We start from the raw sequence: 22,333 nt of genomic DNA, 5'->3' as shown, positions 1-22,333 counted from the left end.
ACAACATTGCAGGAAATGATAGCAGTTTTCAGGAAGGCAAGTAAGTAAGATATCGGAGCTCCAGCGTAGCTGGTATGAGAAAAGAGAGGACAGGTTGAGACAAATATCAAAACATGCAATGGGGTAGTGGAATCAGTCATGGAGAGACTGAAATATATGTTAAGGGGTTAATACTTGTCAAAAGAGGAAATTAATACAGGATTTCAGTCGAAGGGACAGGGTCAAAGGAGTGTAAGGAGGCCATTGGGTTTATTGCAGGTTATTGGGGGTTAATACAACAGTGATATCAGCAGGACACTTGCTCCTAATGGGTATTTAAGAAGTACAACCAGCAAGATTTGGAAGTCTATGGGAACGTAGAAAAAAGCCAACCTGACCCCAGGCTTCTGGCTTGATCTAGCTGGATGATGATACGGTTTACTAAATATAAACATTGCCAGATGAACACGACATGTTAACACAGTTGCTTAGAGGGATTTATATGTGATTTCATGCTAACCAAGGTCCCAGGAGAAAGCCTTTGGTTGAAATAAAGTCCTTTCCAAAATTCTTTAGTTCAATTTCCTTTCTTTAATGCTATTAACATTGAATTTAAGTTATTTTGGATCTTTAATTTCTTAGGGATTACTTTAAACATTAGTTCTTTTTGTATAGCAACTTCAGGACAGACGCTATATGGCACTGCTTTGCATGTGTACTGACTGAACAATATTCCCTGGAAATAGAGGATGGGTGTCCAACACAAACAGTCCAATTTTAAAAATTATGGTTGTAGGCAGTTTTCTTCTAAATATAAATGTAGGCTTCTTTTTTTTTTAAATCAATTGTGGTCTTGTTTTAGTTTCTTCTTTCTTATAGTAAAGATTCAAACTTGCCTTGAAGTCGCATATTGCTTGCTAAGTTACTTTCCAATGGCCTTGAGTGTCAGGCATAGTTGAGAACCCTCTTGTCTCAAGACCTTCCTTTCTAAAGGGACAAGAAAAAGAATAGGTCTGAGCCAGGGATAGACTATTTTAGAGAAACCTTAGGGGTGGATGCAAGATGAAAAGGATTGAGAACTGTAAAAAGCTTTGAAAAATTGATTTGCTGAAAAGGGAACATAGTAGGTAAATAGAGAAAAGAAGGAATATACCATATTCTAGTCCTGGTGTTAGTTTTTTAGTATGTTATTGATGTGAAAATTTAGGCATCATAAAAAAGTAGCAGGACATGTTTAAATGAAGTGTTAGTTCCTGGAAACTCTTGGTCATAATCCCCATTACAGGCCTGAAGCCCTTCTGACTCTCACTGTATGTTTCATGATGTGTAAAACATTCTATCTCTTTGGAAAATAGATATAAAAAAACCACGCGAGACCTTTAACTACTAGTCTCATCTAAGTCATAGCAGGATCTGTTGGTGCCTTTCATGGGAAGATACCATTCATATTAGTGTGGCAAATGGAATGTGTAATATTTACAAATGAAAAACTGAGTCAGCTATTTAAAGCTGCTTCTGAAAATCAGAAGTCTAGCTGGTTGAAAGTTAGTAATTGTGTTATGTTTTGATGCACAGATTGATAATCATTTCTCCCCTGATGAAAATGTTAAGACTTGAAAATCTGCATTTCGTTTCAAGTAAAAACCTCAATGCCTTCCAAAATTTAAGGGTACCGTTTTTGCTTAGATACATGATGTATCTTACCCAAGCAGAAAGGTGGTATCAGAAGAGCAGTTTCTGAATATTGTACGATAAGTGATAAATCAATAGCAAAAACCACCCCCCAAACACTGATCTTTCAGTATTCTGATACTTCTTCTTTCTTTCATTTTATTTAAAAAAGTAATCTAGATTTTTATCGAAGTCAAAAAGTCAAATAGTCATAGTAAGATTTATAGAAAAGTGATTAGTACATCTTATGTCCCTGGCCATTCCCAAATTTTCCCACATCCTGCTACTTTGAAGTAACTGCTTTAAATATTTTGTCCCTGCTTTTTGTATTGGCATTTAAATTTCCAAGTAATATAAAGATATTGCTATTTTTCAAGACATTGACTTTTTACAGGATTAGGAGGACTTTAATCTCCTTCATGGAGGTCACTCTCCTGACCTCATCAAATTCTAATCACTCCCCAAAGGCCCCACCTCTTAATACTATTAAACTGGGGAGTAAGGTTTCACCATGTGAATACTTGGGGGATGAAAGCATTTAATCTATATTAGTGTTTTCCTGGGACTTCCATTCAAAACCATCTGGGTGGGTCTGCTCTTTCACCGTGATGGCATTTTTTAGTATGGAAACTCAGATATTTCACTTATGAGATAATTTCTTTGATAGTTTCAACTATTTTTTCCCTCTTTTCTCTTTCTGTAACTTCTAATCTTGTGTTGGAGCTCCCATACTGATCTAGGACTATTTTCTTCCCTATTTTACATCTTTCTTGTCTTTTGTTTACCTTCAGGGAAAATTCCTCAACTGCATTTCCAACCGTTTTAATGAATTTTTAATTTCAGCTATCATATTTTTAATTTCCAAGAGTTATATCTTACATCATGTCTTAAATGCTACTCTGTTCTTGTTTTCAGAATGCAATATCTTATCTCCCTGAGAATATTGTACAATTTCTTAAAGTTTTCTGTATTCCTTGCCTTTTATCTGCCTCTTTTTGGGCTTTCAAAGAAAATGTTTGGGGTGCCTGGGTGGCTCAGGCGGTTAAGTGTTCCACTCTTGATTTCTGCTTAGGTCATGACCTCCGAGTCATGACATTGTACCCTGAGTCAGGTTCCATCCTGGCTCCATAGAACCTGCTTAAGATTCTCTCTCTCTCTCTCTAAAAAAATTTTTTTGGTCTGTTACTCTCATTAACTGTTTTCCTAAAATGCCTGATGATTATTTACCAGTTGTTCATATTTATAGGTGAGACACCTTTTTTTTAAATTACAAGTGAGGTGCTATTTACATACAAGCTCTTTGTTTCTGAAATTTTGGCTTCCCTGTGCCAGCTCTGACACAGAGCATCCCCCCATTCAGGCTCCTGAACCTCTCTTCTAGGACTTGTTCAGTTTCAGCGGAGAAGAGTCTCTCTGAGAGCTTGTGGGGTAGTAGCTTGAGGTTTCACCATTCCCCCACAGGGTTAGACTTCCTGGTTTTCAGTCCCTTGTTTCTCCTCTGCCCACTCCCTCCTAGATTCCAGATTCTGGGACTCCGTATCTACGGTTTCCTTCAAAGAGGGGTGGTGGGGGGGTGACCACTTGTTTTCCCCAGGAGAGAATTAGAGGCATGTGGTTAATCCCTCTCCAGAATCCGGGCAACTCCTAGCTTCTCATCCACAGTCAGAGAGGCCTTAGGCCTCCAATTTATTGGTCTTTTGGAGGTCCCATGGGGCAAAAAAGGCTGACTTTTCACTGAACTGTGGCTCCGTAGGCACAAAAGCTTTCCTTTTTCTCTTCTGCCAAATTTTTGACCATCCTTTCATCTGAACTCTATCTTCATTCAGTGTGAGAATTACAGATGTCCATTATAGATTCATTGAATCTCATTCTTTCTTCTTTCTCTGTCTCTCTCTCTTTTTTATTTTTTATTTTTTATTTTTATTTTTATTTTTTTTGCCTTCATGGTAAATTTGAGGGAAAAAAGTGTTGGAAAGCCACATACTTCAACTATAAACCTCACTACTTACTTAAACTAATCCCAGCCTAGAGCTTTTCCTGGACCTAATCTTCAAAGAACTGGTTGCTAATATTGCTAAAAGATAAGTATAATTTAAGGACCCCTGGGTGGCTCAGTGGTTGAGCACCTGCCTTTGGCTCAGGCTGTGACCCCGGGGTCCTGGGATTGAGTCCCACCTCGGGCTCCCTACAGGGAGCCTGCTTTTCCCTCTGCCTGTGTCTCTGCCCCTCTCTCTGTGTCTTTCATGAATAAATAAATAAAGTCTTTTAAAAAAAAACAAGTATAATTTATAAACAATATTTTTAACAAAACTTGATCTTCAATAATTTATATGAGAGTCAGTCTCTGATGTATTTATTTTTATCTTCTCAATGCATGAGATAAAGTAAGTGTTCAGTATTGAACAAATCAAATACATGAATTAATGAATGAAGCAACTAAAATACTTGTTTCTGTGTATATATACTACATAGTACAAAGTTCCTTTTTCACTCACCATATCGAGATTTGATTTATTATGATAACATATTTACGAATTTAATAGCTAAGGAGAATGAATATTCACTTCATTGAAGTGAATGAATATATGAATGAATATATCACTTCAAAGTTGATATCATTTATGTTTGTATAATAGGTTCAATTTTTATTAGTGATGCTTCTCCTAATGTGCCTAGGAAAATATTGTGACTTAATATGATATTTAGAACCAGTGAACACTTTAACCTACTTCCATTTCATTTTCTTCCTTTAGGCAAGTAATTCTATTGCTAATAGAAATATCAAACAGCAAACAGTATAAGGTACAGTTTAGATATGTATTTATTTATTCTTATACTACCAACTATAAATATTTATTCTTATACTACCAACTGTAAATATTTTACCAGTCAAGTTTCTCCAGGGAAACGGAAGATATTTATAATATTATATATAATTATATTGTATACTAAAGAAAAAATTATGTACTACTTATTTACTTACTTAATTAATTAATTTTAGGGACTTGGCTCATGTAATTATGGGGGCTAATAAGTTCAACATCCAGAGGACAGATTGACAGGCTATAAAGCTATACAGAAGCTGATGCTGTAGTTTGAGGCAGCATTTTTTCTTCTCTGGGAAACGCCAGTTTTTGCTTTTAAAGCCTTCCACTGATTAGATGAATCATACCTACACTATGGAGGATAACATCCTTTACCCAAAGTCAACTGATTTAGAAGTTAACCACATATGCAAAATACTTTCACAGAAACACCTAGAATTGTGTTTGATTAAATAGCTGGGTATTAGAGCCCAGTGAAGTTGATACATAAAAATAACCATCATGAAAATCAATGAAGAACACTCGGTAACATGCATCATCCAGTATAAGAAAACGGCTAGTCATTTTTTATAAATTATATAAAAATATAAGAAAAAGTATTACAAATAAACCCATATTAAATGTAAGTATATCTATTTTAAATGACTCTTGATTTCTCAGTGAAGGTCATGATGACATTTTTTTCTGCTACAAATGTTAGAGAGCAACCCAAAAGGCACTTTCTCTATTCATAAATACAAACAACAGTAGGACCAGGGAAGAACTAGCTAACAAAAATGGAAATTTACAGTATAGTTTCTCTTAAGTTGAAATGAAGTTGAATAAATGGGGGGAAAGATAATTCACAGAATATTTGTAAAGAAAACTGAGAGCAAATGGATGAACTATAAAGAAAATTTTAATTTAAAAGCCTAGAATAAGGCAAAGCTTGGAAATTATTAGTGCATCTAATAATCTCTATATAGTAAAGAGTATAATGTGATACAAAAATATAAACAAAACAATTGCCTGAGCGATCAGATGTGAAAACACTTTTGAGGAAAAAATAAGTATAATCTTGGAAAGTAAATGACAGAGAAATCAAATGTAGAAAGTGACAATTTCCAACAGATATATGAATTATTATTATTATTAGATAATAATGTAGGAGGAACTAGCAATTGAGAAACTGCAAGCCTAGAATTGACAAAACTCGTTTTCAAGAAAATATGTAGAGACAATCATCTCTTAAGGCTTTTTGGCTGGGCCCGAGAATTAGACTGACATTAGTCAGATGATGTAGAGAAAAGTAGACGGATTTATATGTTTATGTGAAAGGGGAGCCCCCAAAAGGGCAAAACATACATCCTTCTATATTGGTTTGAACAAAAGAGGCAACCGTGAAGTAACTGAACTAACTACGTGAGGAGGCTAACGGAAGGTAAGAGTTATTTTAACCAGGTCTGTTTGGACGGAATTCGCTGGGCTCTAACTCCCTGTAGAAGGAGATTTCTTCTCTCCTGGAATGGGGAAGGCATCTCTCACATGGGAGCTTTATCTCTGTTTTCAGGAAGCAAAAGAGAAATTAGAATACCCTTCTTGCACCTGCTTTTTTTCAGGTGATTTTAGCTTAAAATAATCTCTGTGCCAAAGTGATTTACTTGGGGCTGGCATATTCAGTCACCCTTGACTTTTGAAGGATAATTTTGCTGGAGACAGAATATTAGATTAGTGTTTTTTTTTTCCTGGAAACACCATAAATATGCCTCTTACTCTCTTCTTGCTTGAATGGTTTCTGAAGAGAAGTACAATCCAATTTTTATCCTTCTACCTCTAGAGGTAAGATATTTTTTTTTCTTCTGTCTCCTTCGGGTTTTCTCTTTTTTCTTTGATTTCCTGCAGTTTGAATATGATATGCCTCGGTGTAGGTTTTTTTGGTATTTATCAAGCTTACTGTTTTCTAAGCTTCCTCAATTTTGAAAAAATTCTCACCAGTATTAGTTCAAATATCACCTCTGTTCCTTTCTCTCTTGTGTTCCTTTTGGTATGCATTCCTATGGTATGCATGTTACACCTTTTGTAGTTACGCCACAATGCTAGGTATCCTCCATTTTTTTCATTCTTTTTTTTTTTTTTTTGGTTTTGTACATTTTTTTTCCATTCTTTTTCTTTTGCTTTTTCCGTTAAGGTATTGATATATCTTGGTATATCTCCGAGCTCACTGATTCTTTCCTTAGCCATGTCCACTCTAGTGATGCACCCATCAGTCATTCTTCACCACATCTGTTGTGTTTTTAATACCTAGCATTTCCTTTTAATTCTTTACAAAATTTCCATGTCTCTGCTTAGGCTACCCGTCTTTTCTGCCATGACTTCCATTAGAGCTATTGACATATTAATCGTATTCTAAATTCCCAATCTGAAAATTCCAAAATCCCTGCATATCTGAGTTTGGTTTTGTCTCTTCAGACTACCCTGTTTGTTTGCCTTTTAATATACTCCGTCATTTTTTGTTGAAAGCTAGACATGATGTATCAGATAAAAGAAACCGAGACAAATAGGCCTTTAATGTGAGGCTTTACGTTTATCTTGCTGTGAGTTAGTCTGTATTTACTGTTTTCTGTAGCTTTAGATGTCAGAGGCTAAAATTTTATGCAGTGTCCTTGTTTTTTGTCTCCCCTGTTGTCTTTCCCTAGAGATCTCTTCTTAAACAGAAGTGTAAATGCTTCAATTGTAATCCCCTGTTACTATACAGAGGTCTTGTTGATAGGATTAGGAAGGTGTAGGGGAGGAGATGCATTCTATAATCCTGTAATTAGGTCTGCTCTTTTAGTGGCCCTGTGCCCTGTGCCCTTCACAAGTGCTTCTCCGCTTTCTTCCCCCTGCCTCCTTAGATGAGATAGGATATGGCAAGTGGGGGCTGGAGGTGGGTATTTCCCTTTCCCCATGTGGAAAGATAGAAGTTATAATTGGGTATTTCCCTTCCTCTACATCAGTTAAACTCTGGTAAAACCCAAGTTGGTTAGGCTGCGGTATAAAGTTTTCCTTGAGGGTAGACCTTTCTTAAGGAAAACTGAATGCTATGGCTTTTTCCATTACTCTGCCAGAAGCATGAGGGGATTTTTCTCTGATCTTCACACTGAGAACCTGGTGGGTCTCTTGGGAATAAACTCAAGAAAGTGTGGGAGGATCCCCCTAAACCTGGACCTCAGAAACTTTATCTCTCAAGCTTGTCTAGGTTTTGTCTCTGGCAAGTAGCTAATTACCCTTAACGTGTTCTTAGTAGCTGTTGGATCCAGTGGTACTTTCTGCTCCCAACAAGCTGTAAGTCCATATTCACCTATTTCTCTCATTTTGGGGGTGACAGTTTGCCCTGTAACCTCAGTTCTTTAGTGGATCTAAGAAGAATCGTTTATTTTTACTGCATGTACTATTTTTTCCTTATTGAATCTTCTACTAAGGCATATTTATGGTGATTATTTTCATACCTTAAAATGTCTAGATTGTTGTTTCGTAGAAATTAAATAGTAAAAATATTTGTTGCACCGAATAAGCCATTGAGTAAGATAAAGTACAACCTAACAGAGCATAGGCTTTAAATGAAATATACAATACTTTCTATGATATATTAGCCATAGAAATTCATTTTTTACCAATGAAATGTTATATAGAAGCCTACTTATTTAACAGGTCATATCCTTTAATACTCAATCAAGGACATTGATCTGGTAATAGTTTTTAATTTATTCAATTCATTTTTTGAATACCTACTATGTACCAGGCACAATTCCCGATGTTGGGATATATTGGTCAACAAAATAATCAAAGACTCTTGTACCTACAATACCTATAGTGCTCAAATATAGATTGGGGTCTAGGTTACACTAGGGTCCCTGTGTTTTGATAGATCTATTTAGAGTCCGCAGAAAGTCCTTAATGATATCTGTTCTGCCAATGTTTTGCTGTTTCCTCAGCTTGAGAAACGGCATGAGGCTATGATCCTTACCTAGTGCTAGTTCTACAATTCTTAAATCTCATTCGTGCCTATCCAACTTGCTGAGAGTTTAGAGTTTTTTAATTACCTTGGGGGGTAAGGTAGTCTGTGGCAATCAATGATCTTAATAGTTTGGGTATGCTAGACTATCTACAATGAATTGACCAAGGTAAGAAGTGTTCTTTTAGCCTTCTTTTTATCTTTGTATTTTTATTTTATTATTATTTTTATTTATGTATTCACACACACAGAGAGAGGCAGAGACACAGGCAGAGGGAGAAGCAGGCTCCCCGCAGGGAACCCAGTGCAGGACTTAATCCTCTGTACTGGGATCACACCCTGAGCCAAAGGCAGATGCTCAACCACTGAGCCACCCAGGCGTTTCTCTCTTTATTATTTTTTTTCTTTTTATATTTTTAAATGAAGAATTTTTACAGACCTTCACCCTGTGGACAATCATTGATTTTTTTCTGTTCTCTATTCAAGAAAATAAAATAATGCTTTTTTGTGTTATGTCCTCAGGAACTCTGTTACACAGCATCTGCAAGTAATATGGCAAATTATAGTTATAGTTTCCAAATGGTGCATAAAGTTAATAATATAAGAAATAATAACATATGTAATGCTTTTTAAGAGAAAATTCTGTCTTCAAAATCTCAAATTATTTGTTTCCAAAAGCATGCAAGGCAGAAAGTGTGCTGACAGAAGGGTGGCTGGAGATACTGGGAAAAGACAGTGGATCATGAAAATGGTGGTGGTAGGAAATGTCAAGAAAATATAAACTGTTATACAATCCTCTTAATAGTAAATTTATTTCTAAATCAAGACTACCATAACCATCCATGTGGGATAGCGCATAGACAGCAGATGACTAATTTTAGGACAGTCTTTTAAGTATCTCTGTAGTCTCAAACAAAGACTTTTAGGATAGTGGGTGCTTAGTCCCCCGTGCCACATTAGGCAAAGAATATATTTGGTAAACACCCCACCAGCATATCTAAATGGCTGAATGGCTCCTCTGACTGTGACCCATCTTGTGACATTCCTTTTTTATCCAGGTATTAATGGAACATTAGCAGAGAAAGAATAACTATCACGTTGGAAAAGGATTTCATCTTGTTCACTTCCATATATTAATCATAAGTACCTTATATCCCCTGATCTTGCAGTGTTGTTCTGCAAGAGGTTACAGTTTCGTGTAAAGAATGCATGTCTTTGGCCTTATGCAGGAAGGGTCTTATTCGAAGTACTGAAACCGTCCTCTAAGATACTTTCATAGGTTATGGCTGGACCTCAAGAGCATGACTTCAAATGATATTATAAACCTTCTGAAAGAGATATATACACACAAAGATATGCATTTGTACACATGCACATATATTTATCTATGTCATGCATGCTAAAGCTATTTTTAAAATGGGAATGATCAACTCTAGAATCAGGAAAATGGTTACCCTCAGGTTGTAGTGAGGAGGCTGAGATTTTGATAAACTTCACAGGGCTCTAAGGGACCAGTTAATACCTCTTTTTTAAGCTCACCCACAAGTGAGCTTATGGGTGTTGATTTTACATATGATCTACTTCATTTTAAAATGTGAGATAAAGAGAGTCATACATAAGAAATGTTATATCATGAACATCTGACTTTTTTTAATGGAATTTATCTATGGCACCAGGAGAGGTTCTAATACTATCTCAGAGCAACATTTTGATGGACAAAATATCATAGTCTTTTTCTTTTTTCAGTCCGAAAGGATATAGTCCGCATCCTCCCCAGTTTAGATGTTGAAGTCAAAGACATCACTGACAGTTATGATGCCAACTGGTTTCTTCAGCTATTATCTACACAAGATCTCTATGAAATGACCAGTAAAGAGTTCCCCATAGTGGCTGAAGTCATAGAGGCACCTCAAGGAAACCAGCTGCCCAGAAGCATTTTAAAGCCTGGGAAAACCATTGTGATCCATAAAAAGTACCAGGCATCAAGGATCTTAGCTTCAGAAATTCGAAGCAATTTTCCTAAAAGGCACTTCTTGATCCCCACTAGCTATAAAGGCAAATTCAAGCGGCGGCCTCGGGAGTTCCCAACTGCCTATGACCTTGAGATAGCAAAGAGTGAAAAGGAGCCTCTCCACGTGGTGGCCACCAAAGCCTTTCATCCCCCTCATGACGAGCTGTCATCCGTATCTGTTGGGGACCAGTTCCTAGTGCATCACTCAGAGACGACTGAAGTCCTTTGTGAGGGAATCAAAAAAGTGGTGAATGTGCTGGCCTGTGAAAAAATCCTCAAAAAATCCTATGAGGCGACACTGCTCCCTTTGTACATGGAAGGAGGTTTCGTAGAGGTGATTCATGATAAGAAACAGTACCAGATCTCTGAGCTCTGTGCACAGTTCTGCTTGCCCTTCAACGTGAAGGTATCTGTGAGAGACCTTTCCATTGAAGAAGACATTTTGGCGGCTACCCCGGGACTGCGGTTGGAGGAAGCTATCACAGACTCTTACCTACTCATCAGTGGCTTTGCCAACCCCAGGGAGTGCTGGGAAGTTCCTGTCAGCCGCTTAAATATGACTGTTCAGTTAGTCAATAGTTTTTCTAGGGACACAGGATCATTTCTCGTCAGGACTCTGGTGGAAGAGATCACTGAAGAACAATATTACATGATGCGAAGATATGAAAGCTCTTTCTCTCACCCCCCGCCTCGCCCTCCCAAACATCCCTCAGTGGAGGAGACAAAGCTAACCCCACTCACCTTCCCCGAAGACAGGGCTGTGGGACTGCCTAAGTCTCCCAAGGTAAGACTATGGTTTTGTGCTTTTTCCTTTTTTAGCATTTTTCTTGAGGCAATTCATTCCAAGTCTCCTTCAAGTTTGTGTTTTTTTGCTTACTTCTCTCTTTCATGCCATATTTGAAATGAGCCTTTCTGATGCCCAGTAGATGAATGAACATCAACAGAGCATAAGCTGTTGTAGCATTTTGTATCTTGATGCTTAACCAGTAGATGTGACAAGAAGTTTACATTGAATTAGAAATAGCAGGGATGACATTTGGATATGATGACCCAAATTGCCGTCTCGATGGGTTTTTAGTAATTAGGGATGTTTTATAAGGTGCCTCCGAAGCTAATCTGTCTTATTTTGGAAGTGCTCTTCTTTTTTCTAGGTGGAGTTGTTTTAGTACTTCCTCCAGGAAATGAGCATACAACAAACTCCCATCTTCGAGGGGGTTACCAATAGCATGCATCTCTAACACATGTCTTCATTTTGTTTTATGTGCAGAAAGATGTAAAAATATCTTGGCAGAACTGTGTGTGAGCATATGAGCATCTGCCCACAGTCTGCCTATCTGAGGATTGTAATCTTTAACAGTTCTATTGAAAAACAAAATCAATAAAATCGCAGACAGTGTGAGATCCTAACAGAATCAACAGCTCCATAACCATTGTAAAGATCTGGGGAGGGGTGGGGGTGTCAGCTTTATTTCTACTTGATAGCTCTCTTCTTTTGCCTCTTGATAGCTGCCTGCTGAGTGCCTGGAAAGCACTTGCCCTCACACCGTGGAGCGTAGGTCGTTTATCTGGCGGGCAGTGGTTCTCTGGTGTGTGCAAGAAGTGCATTCTGGCCCGGCAGATGTTGTGCTAGCAGCTTGGGGAAACAAAGCAATTAGTAAAACAAAGAGAGATGCTGTGTTTACTCTCTATACTCAGGAATGATAGCAGCCGCAGGCTTCAAGTCTGTGGGTATGAAAATACTTTTAATTTTACATCTCCAAGATTGCATTCTGAGTGTAGGCCGGATACATCCAGTAAGAACCTTCCAGCTCATCTTCAGAAAAAAAGATAAAAGCAGCAGAAACTGCCTTTCCAGAAAAATGATCTTGAAGGAGTCATTTTAAATTGAACAGTTGGTCCCAAATAATGTTGATTAACAGGCTGCTATTAATGTGGAGAGTGTCTGGCTTCTCCTGTTTAATATATTCACATTGCTGAATGACTGGTGTGAGAGATGGAATACTGGCTTCATCTTTAGCAGTCAGCAGAATAATCCTCCCCCACACCCTCCCAAGATGTCCATGCCCAGCTTCCAGAACCTGCGAGGATGTTACAGGAGATGGCAAAAGGGACTCTGCAAGTGTGCTTACAATTAAGGACTCTGAGGTGAGGAGATTATTCTGGATTAACCGGATAGGTCCCACTGAATCACAAATCCTTAAAAGAACCTTTCCCAGTTGAGGTCAGGGCCAGCGAGAGATGTCACTCAGAGGAATGGTCACAGAGAGGCAGGGTTGCTGCCTTTGAAGATGAAGGCAGGGAGAGTTGAGTCAAGGGGTACAGATGGTCCCCAGATGCTAGACAAGGTAAGAAAACATTCTCCCCTAAGGCCTCCAGAGAGGAACATGGTCCTGCCAACACCTTCACTTTAGCCAGGGAGGTTTGGGTAGGATTTCTGACTTGGACAACTGTAAGATAATGAGTGTGTGTTGTTCCAGGCACCATGTCTGTGTCATAGCAGCAGCAGAAAGCTCATATAGGACATCGGTTGAGTGGGGGGGGGGGAATAAGTAAAAGCTTAACATAGAAAAATCTATATGTAAGTTAGGACTTGTGGGTTGTTGTTGTTGCTGTTTTTAGCAAAGTGGCTTTTCTTTTTCTTTTTTTTTTTTACCATTTTAATTTTTATTTATTTATGATAGAGAGAGAGAGAGAGGCAGAGACATAGGCAGAGGGAGAGGGAGAAGCAGGCTCCATGCACCGGGAGCCCGACGTGGGATTCGATCCCGGGTCTCCAGGATCGCGCCCTGGGCCAAAGGCAGGCGCCAAAGCGCTGCGCCACCCAGGGATCCCCTTCTTTTTCTTTTTAATGAATTTCTGAGTTCATGCACCCTTGGAGAACCTGAGGGTGCAGCTAAACCTCAGGGACACTTGGACACAGGATGTTGAACATGGCCGAAGCGGGTCTTGCTTTTCATCACAGACTGGTTTTATTCATACGAGGCACACTACAATGATGGGTCCAGCATCTTATAGTTTCACCACTTGATGAGAATAGCATCTCTTTAAGAAAACAAAAACAACAACAACAAAAAAAAAAAAACTGGGACTTCGGAGCATATGCCCATCTCCTGGTTCAATCAATTCATTGGCTGCCACAACTACAGCCAAGATCGATGGGGAAGGGAACGAGGACTGGTTCTCTCAAGCTGTAGACATAATGGAACAGTACGTGAAGATCTGGAGCTGTCCATTATAATCAGAAAGGAAAGAGTCGAAAATTCTAAACTACTAAGAACACAGTCATAGAAAAAACAGGTTAAAAGTTTTTAAAATGTCATTTCACAGAACGTCAAATGAAAACGATCAAAGTGTTTTATTAGGAGAGAAATTCACAGAACAACCAGTTATGCCTAAGTTACTGATTTGGAAAGCCCTCCAGATGCCTCTCCTGTGTTTCTCCTTTACTCTCACACAACTGCCACACTCATAATACTCTTGGCACCAGATGTGTGGGGTTTCTGACACCAAGCAATTTGTTGACACCAAGTGGATGTCCTAAAGCTTAATTCGATTCTGACACTACCTACCTGGAGCTAGCAACCGACTGCACATGTTGAGGGCTGAGTCCCTCAAGACTGCCTTCCACTTCAGATGCTAATTGCAGGTAGTAGGTCTTCCAGTTGCCTAGAACTTCTGTCCAAGAAGGCTACAGATTGGAGGTTCCCACAAGCCCCTTCTCAGGTGCAATGAGTTCCCTAAGCAGGGCTCAGAGAACTCAGGGATTACATTTACTTGTTTATTAAAGGATATGGTAAAGGATACAGATGAAGAGTCAGAGGAAGAGATAAGCAGAGCAAGGTCTGGTAGGGTCATGAACACAGGAGTGTGTGTCCTGTACAGTTGGACATTCTACCCTCCTGGTGTATCTCTCCAAACCCCATACTTTTGGGATTCTTATGGAGGCTTCCTCACAGAGGGATGATCAATTATTAACTCCATTTCCTGTCCCTCTTCCCTCTCTGGAGAGTTCCAGAGTGGACAGTGGGGGAGAAGTTGAAAATTCCAAGCTTCTGGTTGTGGGGTGGTTTTTCTGGTGACCAGCTCCCATCCAGAAGCCCACTCAGAGTCACCTCAGTAGAACAAAAGTATATTCCTGTCACCTAGGTAATTCTAAGGAATTTAGGAACCCATGTCAGGAACCAAGAATATATATATATTTTTTTTCTAGGATCTCACAGTTACAAAAATGAAACTAATGCAACCTTTGACTGAATTCATACGTGTAGGATTCCAGATAGACTTGATAATTCCTATTGCTTTTTCACTGGTTAGACCCCACATGGTTTCGTCTAAGTCTCATTTCTTTTTTTCTTATTAAAGATTTAGTTATTTCAGAGAGAGAGAGCACAAGTGAGAGGGTCAGAGGGAGAAAGAGGATCACAAGCAGACCGTGTCCAGCACAGAGCCTGACACGGGGCTCAACCTCGTGACCCTGAGAACATGATCTGAGCCGAAACCAAGAGTCGGACACTTAACTGACTGAGCCACCCGGGAGCCCCTCTGAGCCCCATTTTAAAGACTATTGATTAGTAGAAGTTTGTTAAATGTTGAGTCATTTGTTAAAATGCTTAAAAGTCTAGGAGCTACTTTCACCTGAGAAACAGTTGAGGGATCTGGGTGACAGTCTAAACTGAAATGACTCGGTGCTGGCCGGTACTATTGTACACATTTAAGGAGCCACTGTGTGGCAAAGAGCGCATTCTTATTTTCCATTACAACTTTGACTGAGAGTCAATGGGAGGACAATTTTGAAATAATATGTTGGAACAGACTTCTTGTCCCTGAAAAGGTGAAAAAAGAAGCTAGGAAACCCTAAGTCAGTGATGTTATCAGGACGCTTCTGCTTGGTTGAAAGTTTATCAGTCAGTTGAGAAGGGTCTATAATTCTTTGTTTATAATTGGTTTCATCGATGCTGCTGTGGTAGATAAAGAAGTGTATTTTCTCTGAAATCACTTTAAAATGTCAGAGAATGCTATAATTTACCTGTGCTCGGACCTACTGACCTCATTTTCAACACTTTTTTTTTTTTACCATGAAGATAGAAATCTGCTTAGTGGATCATTTTTGGAATATAAACAGAAGCTCTGCCAGCTTCTGCATAATCTACTTGAAAAGTCTTGCAACCAACTATTTCTTATCATCACAATGTCATCCTTTCATATATTTCTTTTATGTTTCTTCTGATATCTACATTAAAGCCCTTCTATCTATGTGTACTTTTAGAAGTGATTGGTTCGAACACTTTTTATACTCCACAGGCAGGAAGCAGCCATTGAAAACAAGCCTCTAAGATTTTGAATTGCATATGGAATATTGCTTTAAATTCAGGGAACAATTTGCAAGGCCTATTCAGAGTCTAAGTATTCAAACCCACTTCACTCATTAAAATAACTTATTATATATGTAGAGAAGAGTATTAGATTCCTCATGATGCAAGTTTACCTGCCCTTTCCCAGTGGGCCATTAGTTTTACAAGATCATTTCTTGCAGTGTTAAACCACAGGATGGATGCATGTGCCACTGAAGAGCACAGGTATCCATCATCAGTTATAAACCCTACTGGTTCATCTAAGAAGTTCAGAAATTGAGAATATATGGGGACAGGTTATAGAAACGAGGCTACATAGAAATAACTGTTTTCCTGGGTAGGATCCCAACTGCTCTCTACCTTTAGCAATGCCTAAAATGAAGAATCGATTGTAGTAGCACTTTGAGAATCGCAATATGGATATGAGCAAGGGCAGGTGAGGGCGGTGTGGGGTAGATGCCAGGAGATGACAGTACAGTGCAGGGCTTAGGAAGCTTTATGTGGAAGGACTTTTTTTTGTCGTTTTGAAAATGTGGTAGCTGTGAGGGGGGATAATTTATGGGGACTGAACAAAGGGATGAAAACATCCTGAGTGACCTGTCCAAGTTCCTTCTGGGCTTATGACAATGTAGACATCGTATCTGTAAGATCTTTGCATTCTGTTTCTTAATCAGATGAAAACAATTTATAAAGTGACTCAATAAATGGGTTGAAAGTTGTTTCCTAAATGGGAATGTTCTGGGGCTGACTCTCCTTTCCTGAGGGTTAGTTCCTATGTCAGAAGTAGTTTCAGAGACTTTGAAAGAACATGGACTCACTGGGGGTTTCGCCTGTCATAGATATATATGGCTATGACTTCCGAGTGCCACACAGGAGAAATGTAACTTCTGCATTCGGATGAAAGGGCCTATAACCAGATAGAAAAACAAACCTTTGGTTGAAAGATGAGATATTCCACAGCTTCAGAGACTGCACCTGGGACCAGAAATCTTGCATTTCACTAACTCTGTTTGGCTATTTAATGCCCAAGTGCCCATTTTGCCGCCAGAATTTCTAGATTTCTGTCAGACAAGAACACCCACAGGAGACATTAAGGCAAAGAGCAAGGGAGGCAGTATGGCAGGGTAGTGTGAATTGAGCAGAAAACAAACCCGGTACCAGAATGAAAGTGAGGGCTGAGAAAGGCAGAGGGAGGCAGTAGTTCCTGGGAGGTGCAGGAAGCATGCTCACCAGCTGCTGCCAGTGCCAGGACTCGCTTCTGACCTGCTGGGACCATTAGTGGCTGAAAAGGAAAGACTCTACGCTCCCAGGGTGAACCTAGATCGTTAGAGAATAGTGCTATATCCTCTGCTTTTGTTTTTGTTGACCTGATGTAGTTTGGATTTGTAAGCAACTCTGCACTTCCCAGGATTGCTATCTGTCTCCTCAGGATGCATTCTCTCCCTCTGACGTACAAGCTGTAAGGCTGTTTCCCTGAGAACAGGGAAAAGTAATGTGTTGGCAGCCTTCGGAGGCCAAAGACAAAGATGGCGGAACATGGACACACCTGAAAAATTGGGATTTTAAATCTGAGAAATAAGAAAGAGGGAACTTATGATCAACCTTTAAAAAGCTGACAAATTTAGCATAGTTTTAGCAGACATTGAGCTGTCCTCAAGGTTAAGGCACTTACAGATTAAGATGCCACGGGTGTTGAGTTGCCCAAGATCTGTAGCCTAGTACAGGCCTGAGCCCATAAACAGCCAACTGTAGTAGGAGCAAGTGAAAAAGGGGAGAGGTGGGGGACCGGATGAATAAAGGAAGTGCTAAGTTGAAAATCAGCCAAAGTCAAGTTCCAGCTGAAACCTTGCAGACAGAACTCTGTACCCAAAGGAAAGTGTGGAATAGTTACACGTTCCCTGTGTGCTTCTGGAAGTAGGAGGGTAAACAGAACTTTTAAAGTGTTCCTCCGGCATAATATGTCCTATACTAATACTTGTAGCTGGATAGTCAAAGAACGGCTTAAATGACTTTTAACTGAAAAAAAAAATGGTTAGAATCAAGTATTAGGAGACATGGCCTGATTTTCAGGAAATGTCAACCAAAAAAATAAATGCCACCAAATGTTATCCAACTAATAATAAAATAATAATAATAAAATACTCATTTTCTCTGGAGAGTTTATGTCCAAAGAACCCTGTTTTCCTTCTGGGAGGCTGAAGTGTACTCCTACTCGGAAATACTTGAATTAACCAAAATTTTGACCCTCTCTGAGTTTTCAACTGACAATGTTCTCAGCAGGGGAGTGAGGAAAGACTGATGAAAAACATTAGTGAATACTCCTCCCTGCCGCCCTCTCCCGTCTGTGGAGTCAAGAACTAAAATAGACCACCAAATATGTGATTTGGGACACGTATGATGTGTCCCATGTGATAACACGTCCCGAGTCCATGTTAGTGATTATTAGTTTTTAGCTGCAAAAAAAGTCATTTAAAAATTTTGTTTATTTTCCCAGTGGATTGGCAATTGACTGAATGATATTTGTGGGAAATCGTTTAGCATTAGATTTCTGGCTTGTATGAAGATTAGGATATTTTTCATTTTTTTAAACATTCATAACCTGGAAATCTCTGTTTAGAAATGGCCAGCTATCACTGAATAATCAGTAGTTTGGAATGTTCAGCACACATTATTTATAAAGTAAGGGCATTTGAATTGCCAACTTCCTATAATCCCTACAGGGATTCATTGATTCACTGAGGTGAGTGTGGGCTCACTAGGTATTTAAGTTCTGTTCTTTGAACTCACTACCTTCAGTTTTGTTTTTTAAATTTTCCAAAAAAAAAAAAAAATCTAAGAGTAGTTGGAGAAATGTAGAGGAGATAAATTCCAGCTGGCTTTGCAGTTTCAGAAACTGATTTATCTGAGTTTTCCATTACTATATCAGTTCTGAATTTATTTTAGAATAAAAACCTTACCTAGAATAAATTGATAAGACATAAGCTATATATTTGAGCAAATAAGTTTTGCTCAACTCAGTTTCTTGCAAGTGAACCATTACTTTTAATCTTTTGGTGGTGTTTCCAGACCTATATAAATGAAAGCATTTATGTTTTGCTTCCCAAACCAAATTTCCTGGGTAAATGTTAAGACAGAAAATAAGCACAAGAGCACTATGAAAGAATGCATAAGGATAGGCTTCCTAAAATCAGGACCTTTTTTTTTTTTAAATTGGAAAAGTAGAAAACTTAAGAGATTTATCTCAATAATAGAAGAGAGTAGTAAGCAAAAATGAACATAGAATTTAAAGACTAGAGAGTCCATAAAAACTCTAAAAATTCAAAGAGAAGGAAATGATTCACACTAATGCATTATTTAAGGACAAACTCAGCTTATTACAGCACTGAATTCTTTTTTTTTATCATACTTTACCCAGAATCTAACTTAAATATGATCATGATGTCTTGTAAAATCTCTACCTAGTACTTTATTATCAATACACACTTCTAATAGAACAAATTGCTTTGAGCTATTTTGTAAGATATGCCATTGGTTAAGTCATTTACCGTGGACCAATCACATAGCTGATTGAAAATCCCGTGAGGCGAGAAAAAAAAATAGAGGAAATCCTATAAGATCATAAGGCCATTGGCTACAAAATTAGCCAAGTGGAATAAATCTATGTATATCACAGACCACAAGAACTATATAATAAATCTATCATTACTTATGCAAAGAATTGAAAAGCGTTGATCATAAAATTGTGGAGTTACACAACGTATCAGAAGCAAGAAATATCTGTTCTGCTAGTGTAAGAGATCAGAATGTAATTTTAATCTGTGATGTTAAGCTTATTTAGAAAAATAAACTTCATATACCATTTGTTCTTCATGGAAATTTGTTGTTGTTTTCAAATGCTTTCCAAACCTTAATGTTTAAATAGTGTATGCTTACTAGTTGTGAAATAGGACATAACAGGGATCCCTGGGTGGCGCAGTGGTTTAGCGCCTGCCTTTGGCCCAGGGCGCGATCCTGGAGACCCGGGATCGAATCCCACGTCGGGCTCCCGGTGCATGGAGCCTGCTTCTCCCTCTGCCTGTGTCTCTGCACCTCTCTCTCTCTCTCTCTCTCTCTGTGACTATCATAAATGAATAAAAAATTTAAAAAAATTTAAAAAAGAAATAGGATATAACACAAAGTCATACGAATTGTATAACCCAAGGATGGGACTTACCCTACCCAAGATATTTTTCTCTTCATTGTCTCTGGTTCTAGCTTCTCCCCTGCACTATAATAACTTCTGTATTTTTCCCTTCACACTAGACTCTTCTCAAGCCCAATTTGTTCTCATGGGGTTGACAGGCATCCTGTGTTCAATAAAATATTATAAGGTCTATGATCCAAGCTACTCAGTGTTCTGTACTTGCCCATGACTGGCATGATGCTAGGTGCTTTCACGTATTATTATCTTATTGAATCCTTCACACGGCTCATGAAAGGGGTTCTTTTATTATCCCTATTTGGCAGGTGAGGCCATTGAGGCCAAAAGTTACGTAATGTGTCTTGTCTGGCAAATTTTGTGGTCAATGCTCAGTCCACATGGTTTTTTTTTTTTTTTTCAATTTCAGTGCAGCTGACATACAGTGTAATATTAGTTTCAGGTGTACAATATAGTGATTCACCACTTCCCACATCACCCAGGGCTCATTACAACAAGTGCACTCCTGAATCTCTAGCACCGGTTTTACCCATCCCCCCACCTACTTCCTCTCTGGTGACCTTCAGTTTGTTTTCTATGGTTAAGAGTCTGTTTCTTGGTTTGTCTCTCTCTCTCTCTCTCTTTTTTTTTCTTTTGCTCATTTGGTTTATTTCTTAAATTCCACATATGGGTAAAATCATGTGGTTTTTGTCTTTCTCTAACTTGTTTCACTTAGCATTATACTCTCTAGCTCTATCGATATTGCAAATGACAAGATTTCATTCTTTTACCCTGGCTGAATGATAGTCCTTCGTGTATATACACCACATCTTCTTTATCCATTTGTCTATCAATGGACGCTTGGGCTGCTTCCATAGTTGGGCTATTGTAAATAGTGCTAAAATAAACACCGGGGTGAATTTATCCCTTTGAATTGGTATTTTTGAATTTTTGGGTAAATACCCAGTAGTGTGGTTGCTGGATCACAGGATAGTTATATTATGAAGCTTTAGTAATCAAAACCATTTGGCACTGACACAAATATAGACACGTAGATCAATAAAGCAGAATAGAAAACCCAGAAATAAACCCACAATTAAATAGTCAACTGATCTTCAACAAAGGAGGAATGGATAGACAAGCAGAAAAAGTCTCTTCAATGAATGGTGTTGGGGAAACTGGTCAGCTGCCACAGAAGAATGAAACTAGACCACTTTCTTACACTATGCACAAAAATAAATGTAATAAAGATTAAAGACCTGAAAGTGAGACCTGAAACCATAAAAATCCTAGAAGTGAGTCAGGCAGTAATGCCTCTGACATTAGCTGTAGCAACATTTTTCTATAATGTCTCCTGAGACAAGGGAAATAGAAGAAAAATAAACTATTGGGACCACATCAAAATAAAAAAGTTTCTGCACAGTGAAGGAAATAATCAACAAAACTAAAAGGCAACCTCTTGAACAGAAGATTTCCAAATGACCTATCCAACAGAGGGTTGGTATCCAAAGTCCTATTTTTTTCTTTCTTTTTTCTTTTTTTTTTTTCTTTCAAAGTCCTATTACTTGAATACTAAGCAGTAAAGGGTATAGTTGAACACTCCCTCATTTTTGAAACCCTTTCTTTGTTTTCTGGGACATCATGCCCTTCTGGTTTTCTTGTACTGTAGTGGTTGATCCTCCTTGAATTTTTTGACTGACTTTCTCCCTGGTGGTTTCCCTTAACTGTAAGTATCTGAGTGCTTTAGAGCTTAATCCTTAGTATCTTCTCCATCCAGGCCCACTTTGTAAGTCCCCGTCCCTACTCACAGATTCCTTGTTTTATACCTGTAAAACGGCTCTCAGAATTAGTCACATGATGTACGGATTGATTAAGAAAAGCAACCGGAAATGAACTCATCCGTTCCCTTTTAAATCGACTTTAATGTACTTAGATGTCATCTTCTAAAGAAAGTTGAGTCTTTGAGAGATGGGAGCCTGCGACATTGTGTCTGGTCTGTTGCAGATATCAGAGGTCAGAGAAGTGATCAGTTGAGGACAGACACTTCCTTCTGATGTTATTCTTGTAAATATAGGTTTATCATGCTTAGGATTTTTTTTAAACTGCTCCAGTGATGGCAAAAGCTGGAGAGTACCACAAACTATGTAAGAGATGCTAGAATTTTAGGGAAGGCCCAAGGCCTTTCCTGGCATCAGCAGAAAGAAGCTTGTTAGTAACAATTCAAGTTTCACTGAAATCAACATAAGGAATTGGACCTCAAACAAGGACTAGGACAAATAATTTTGGAATTCCACTTCAAGTAGGTGATAACACAAGATCGAGAAAGGCTGTCAAGACTTTTCTTCA

The 22,333-nt window shown here is 38.5% G+C and overlaps 1 protein-coding gene across 1 annotated transcript in view; it reads left to right on the top strand.

Annotated features, from left to right (window-relative positions):
* THEMIS (thymocyte selection associated) overlaps window positions 1-22,333 on the top strand; it is a 161,691-nt gene that overhangs the window by 77,417 nt on the left and 61,941 nt on the right. The window contains exon 4 of the mRNA XM_055310142.1: window positions 10,195-11,243. Within this exon, the coding sequence (XP_055166117.1) occupies window positions 10,195-11,243 (1,049 nt within the window). The remainder of the gene's footprint in view (window positions 1-10,194; window positions 11,244-22,333) is intronic.

This window comes from Nyctereutes procyonoides, unplaced genomic scaffold, assembly GCF_905146905.1.
Source record: "Nyctereutes procyonoides isolate TBG_1078 unplaced genomic scaffold, NYPRO_anot_genome, whole genome shotgun sequence".
In the NCBI taxonomy this organism is placed as follows: domain Eukaryota; kingdom Metazoa; phylum Chordata; class Mammalia; order Carnivora; family Canidae; genus Nyctereutes; species Nyctereutes procyonoides.
The sequence above is the reverse complement of the archived record's forward strand: the minus strand, read 5'-3'. Positions and strand labels throughout refer to the sequence as shown.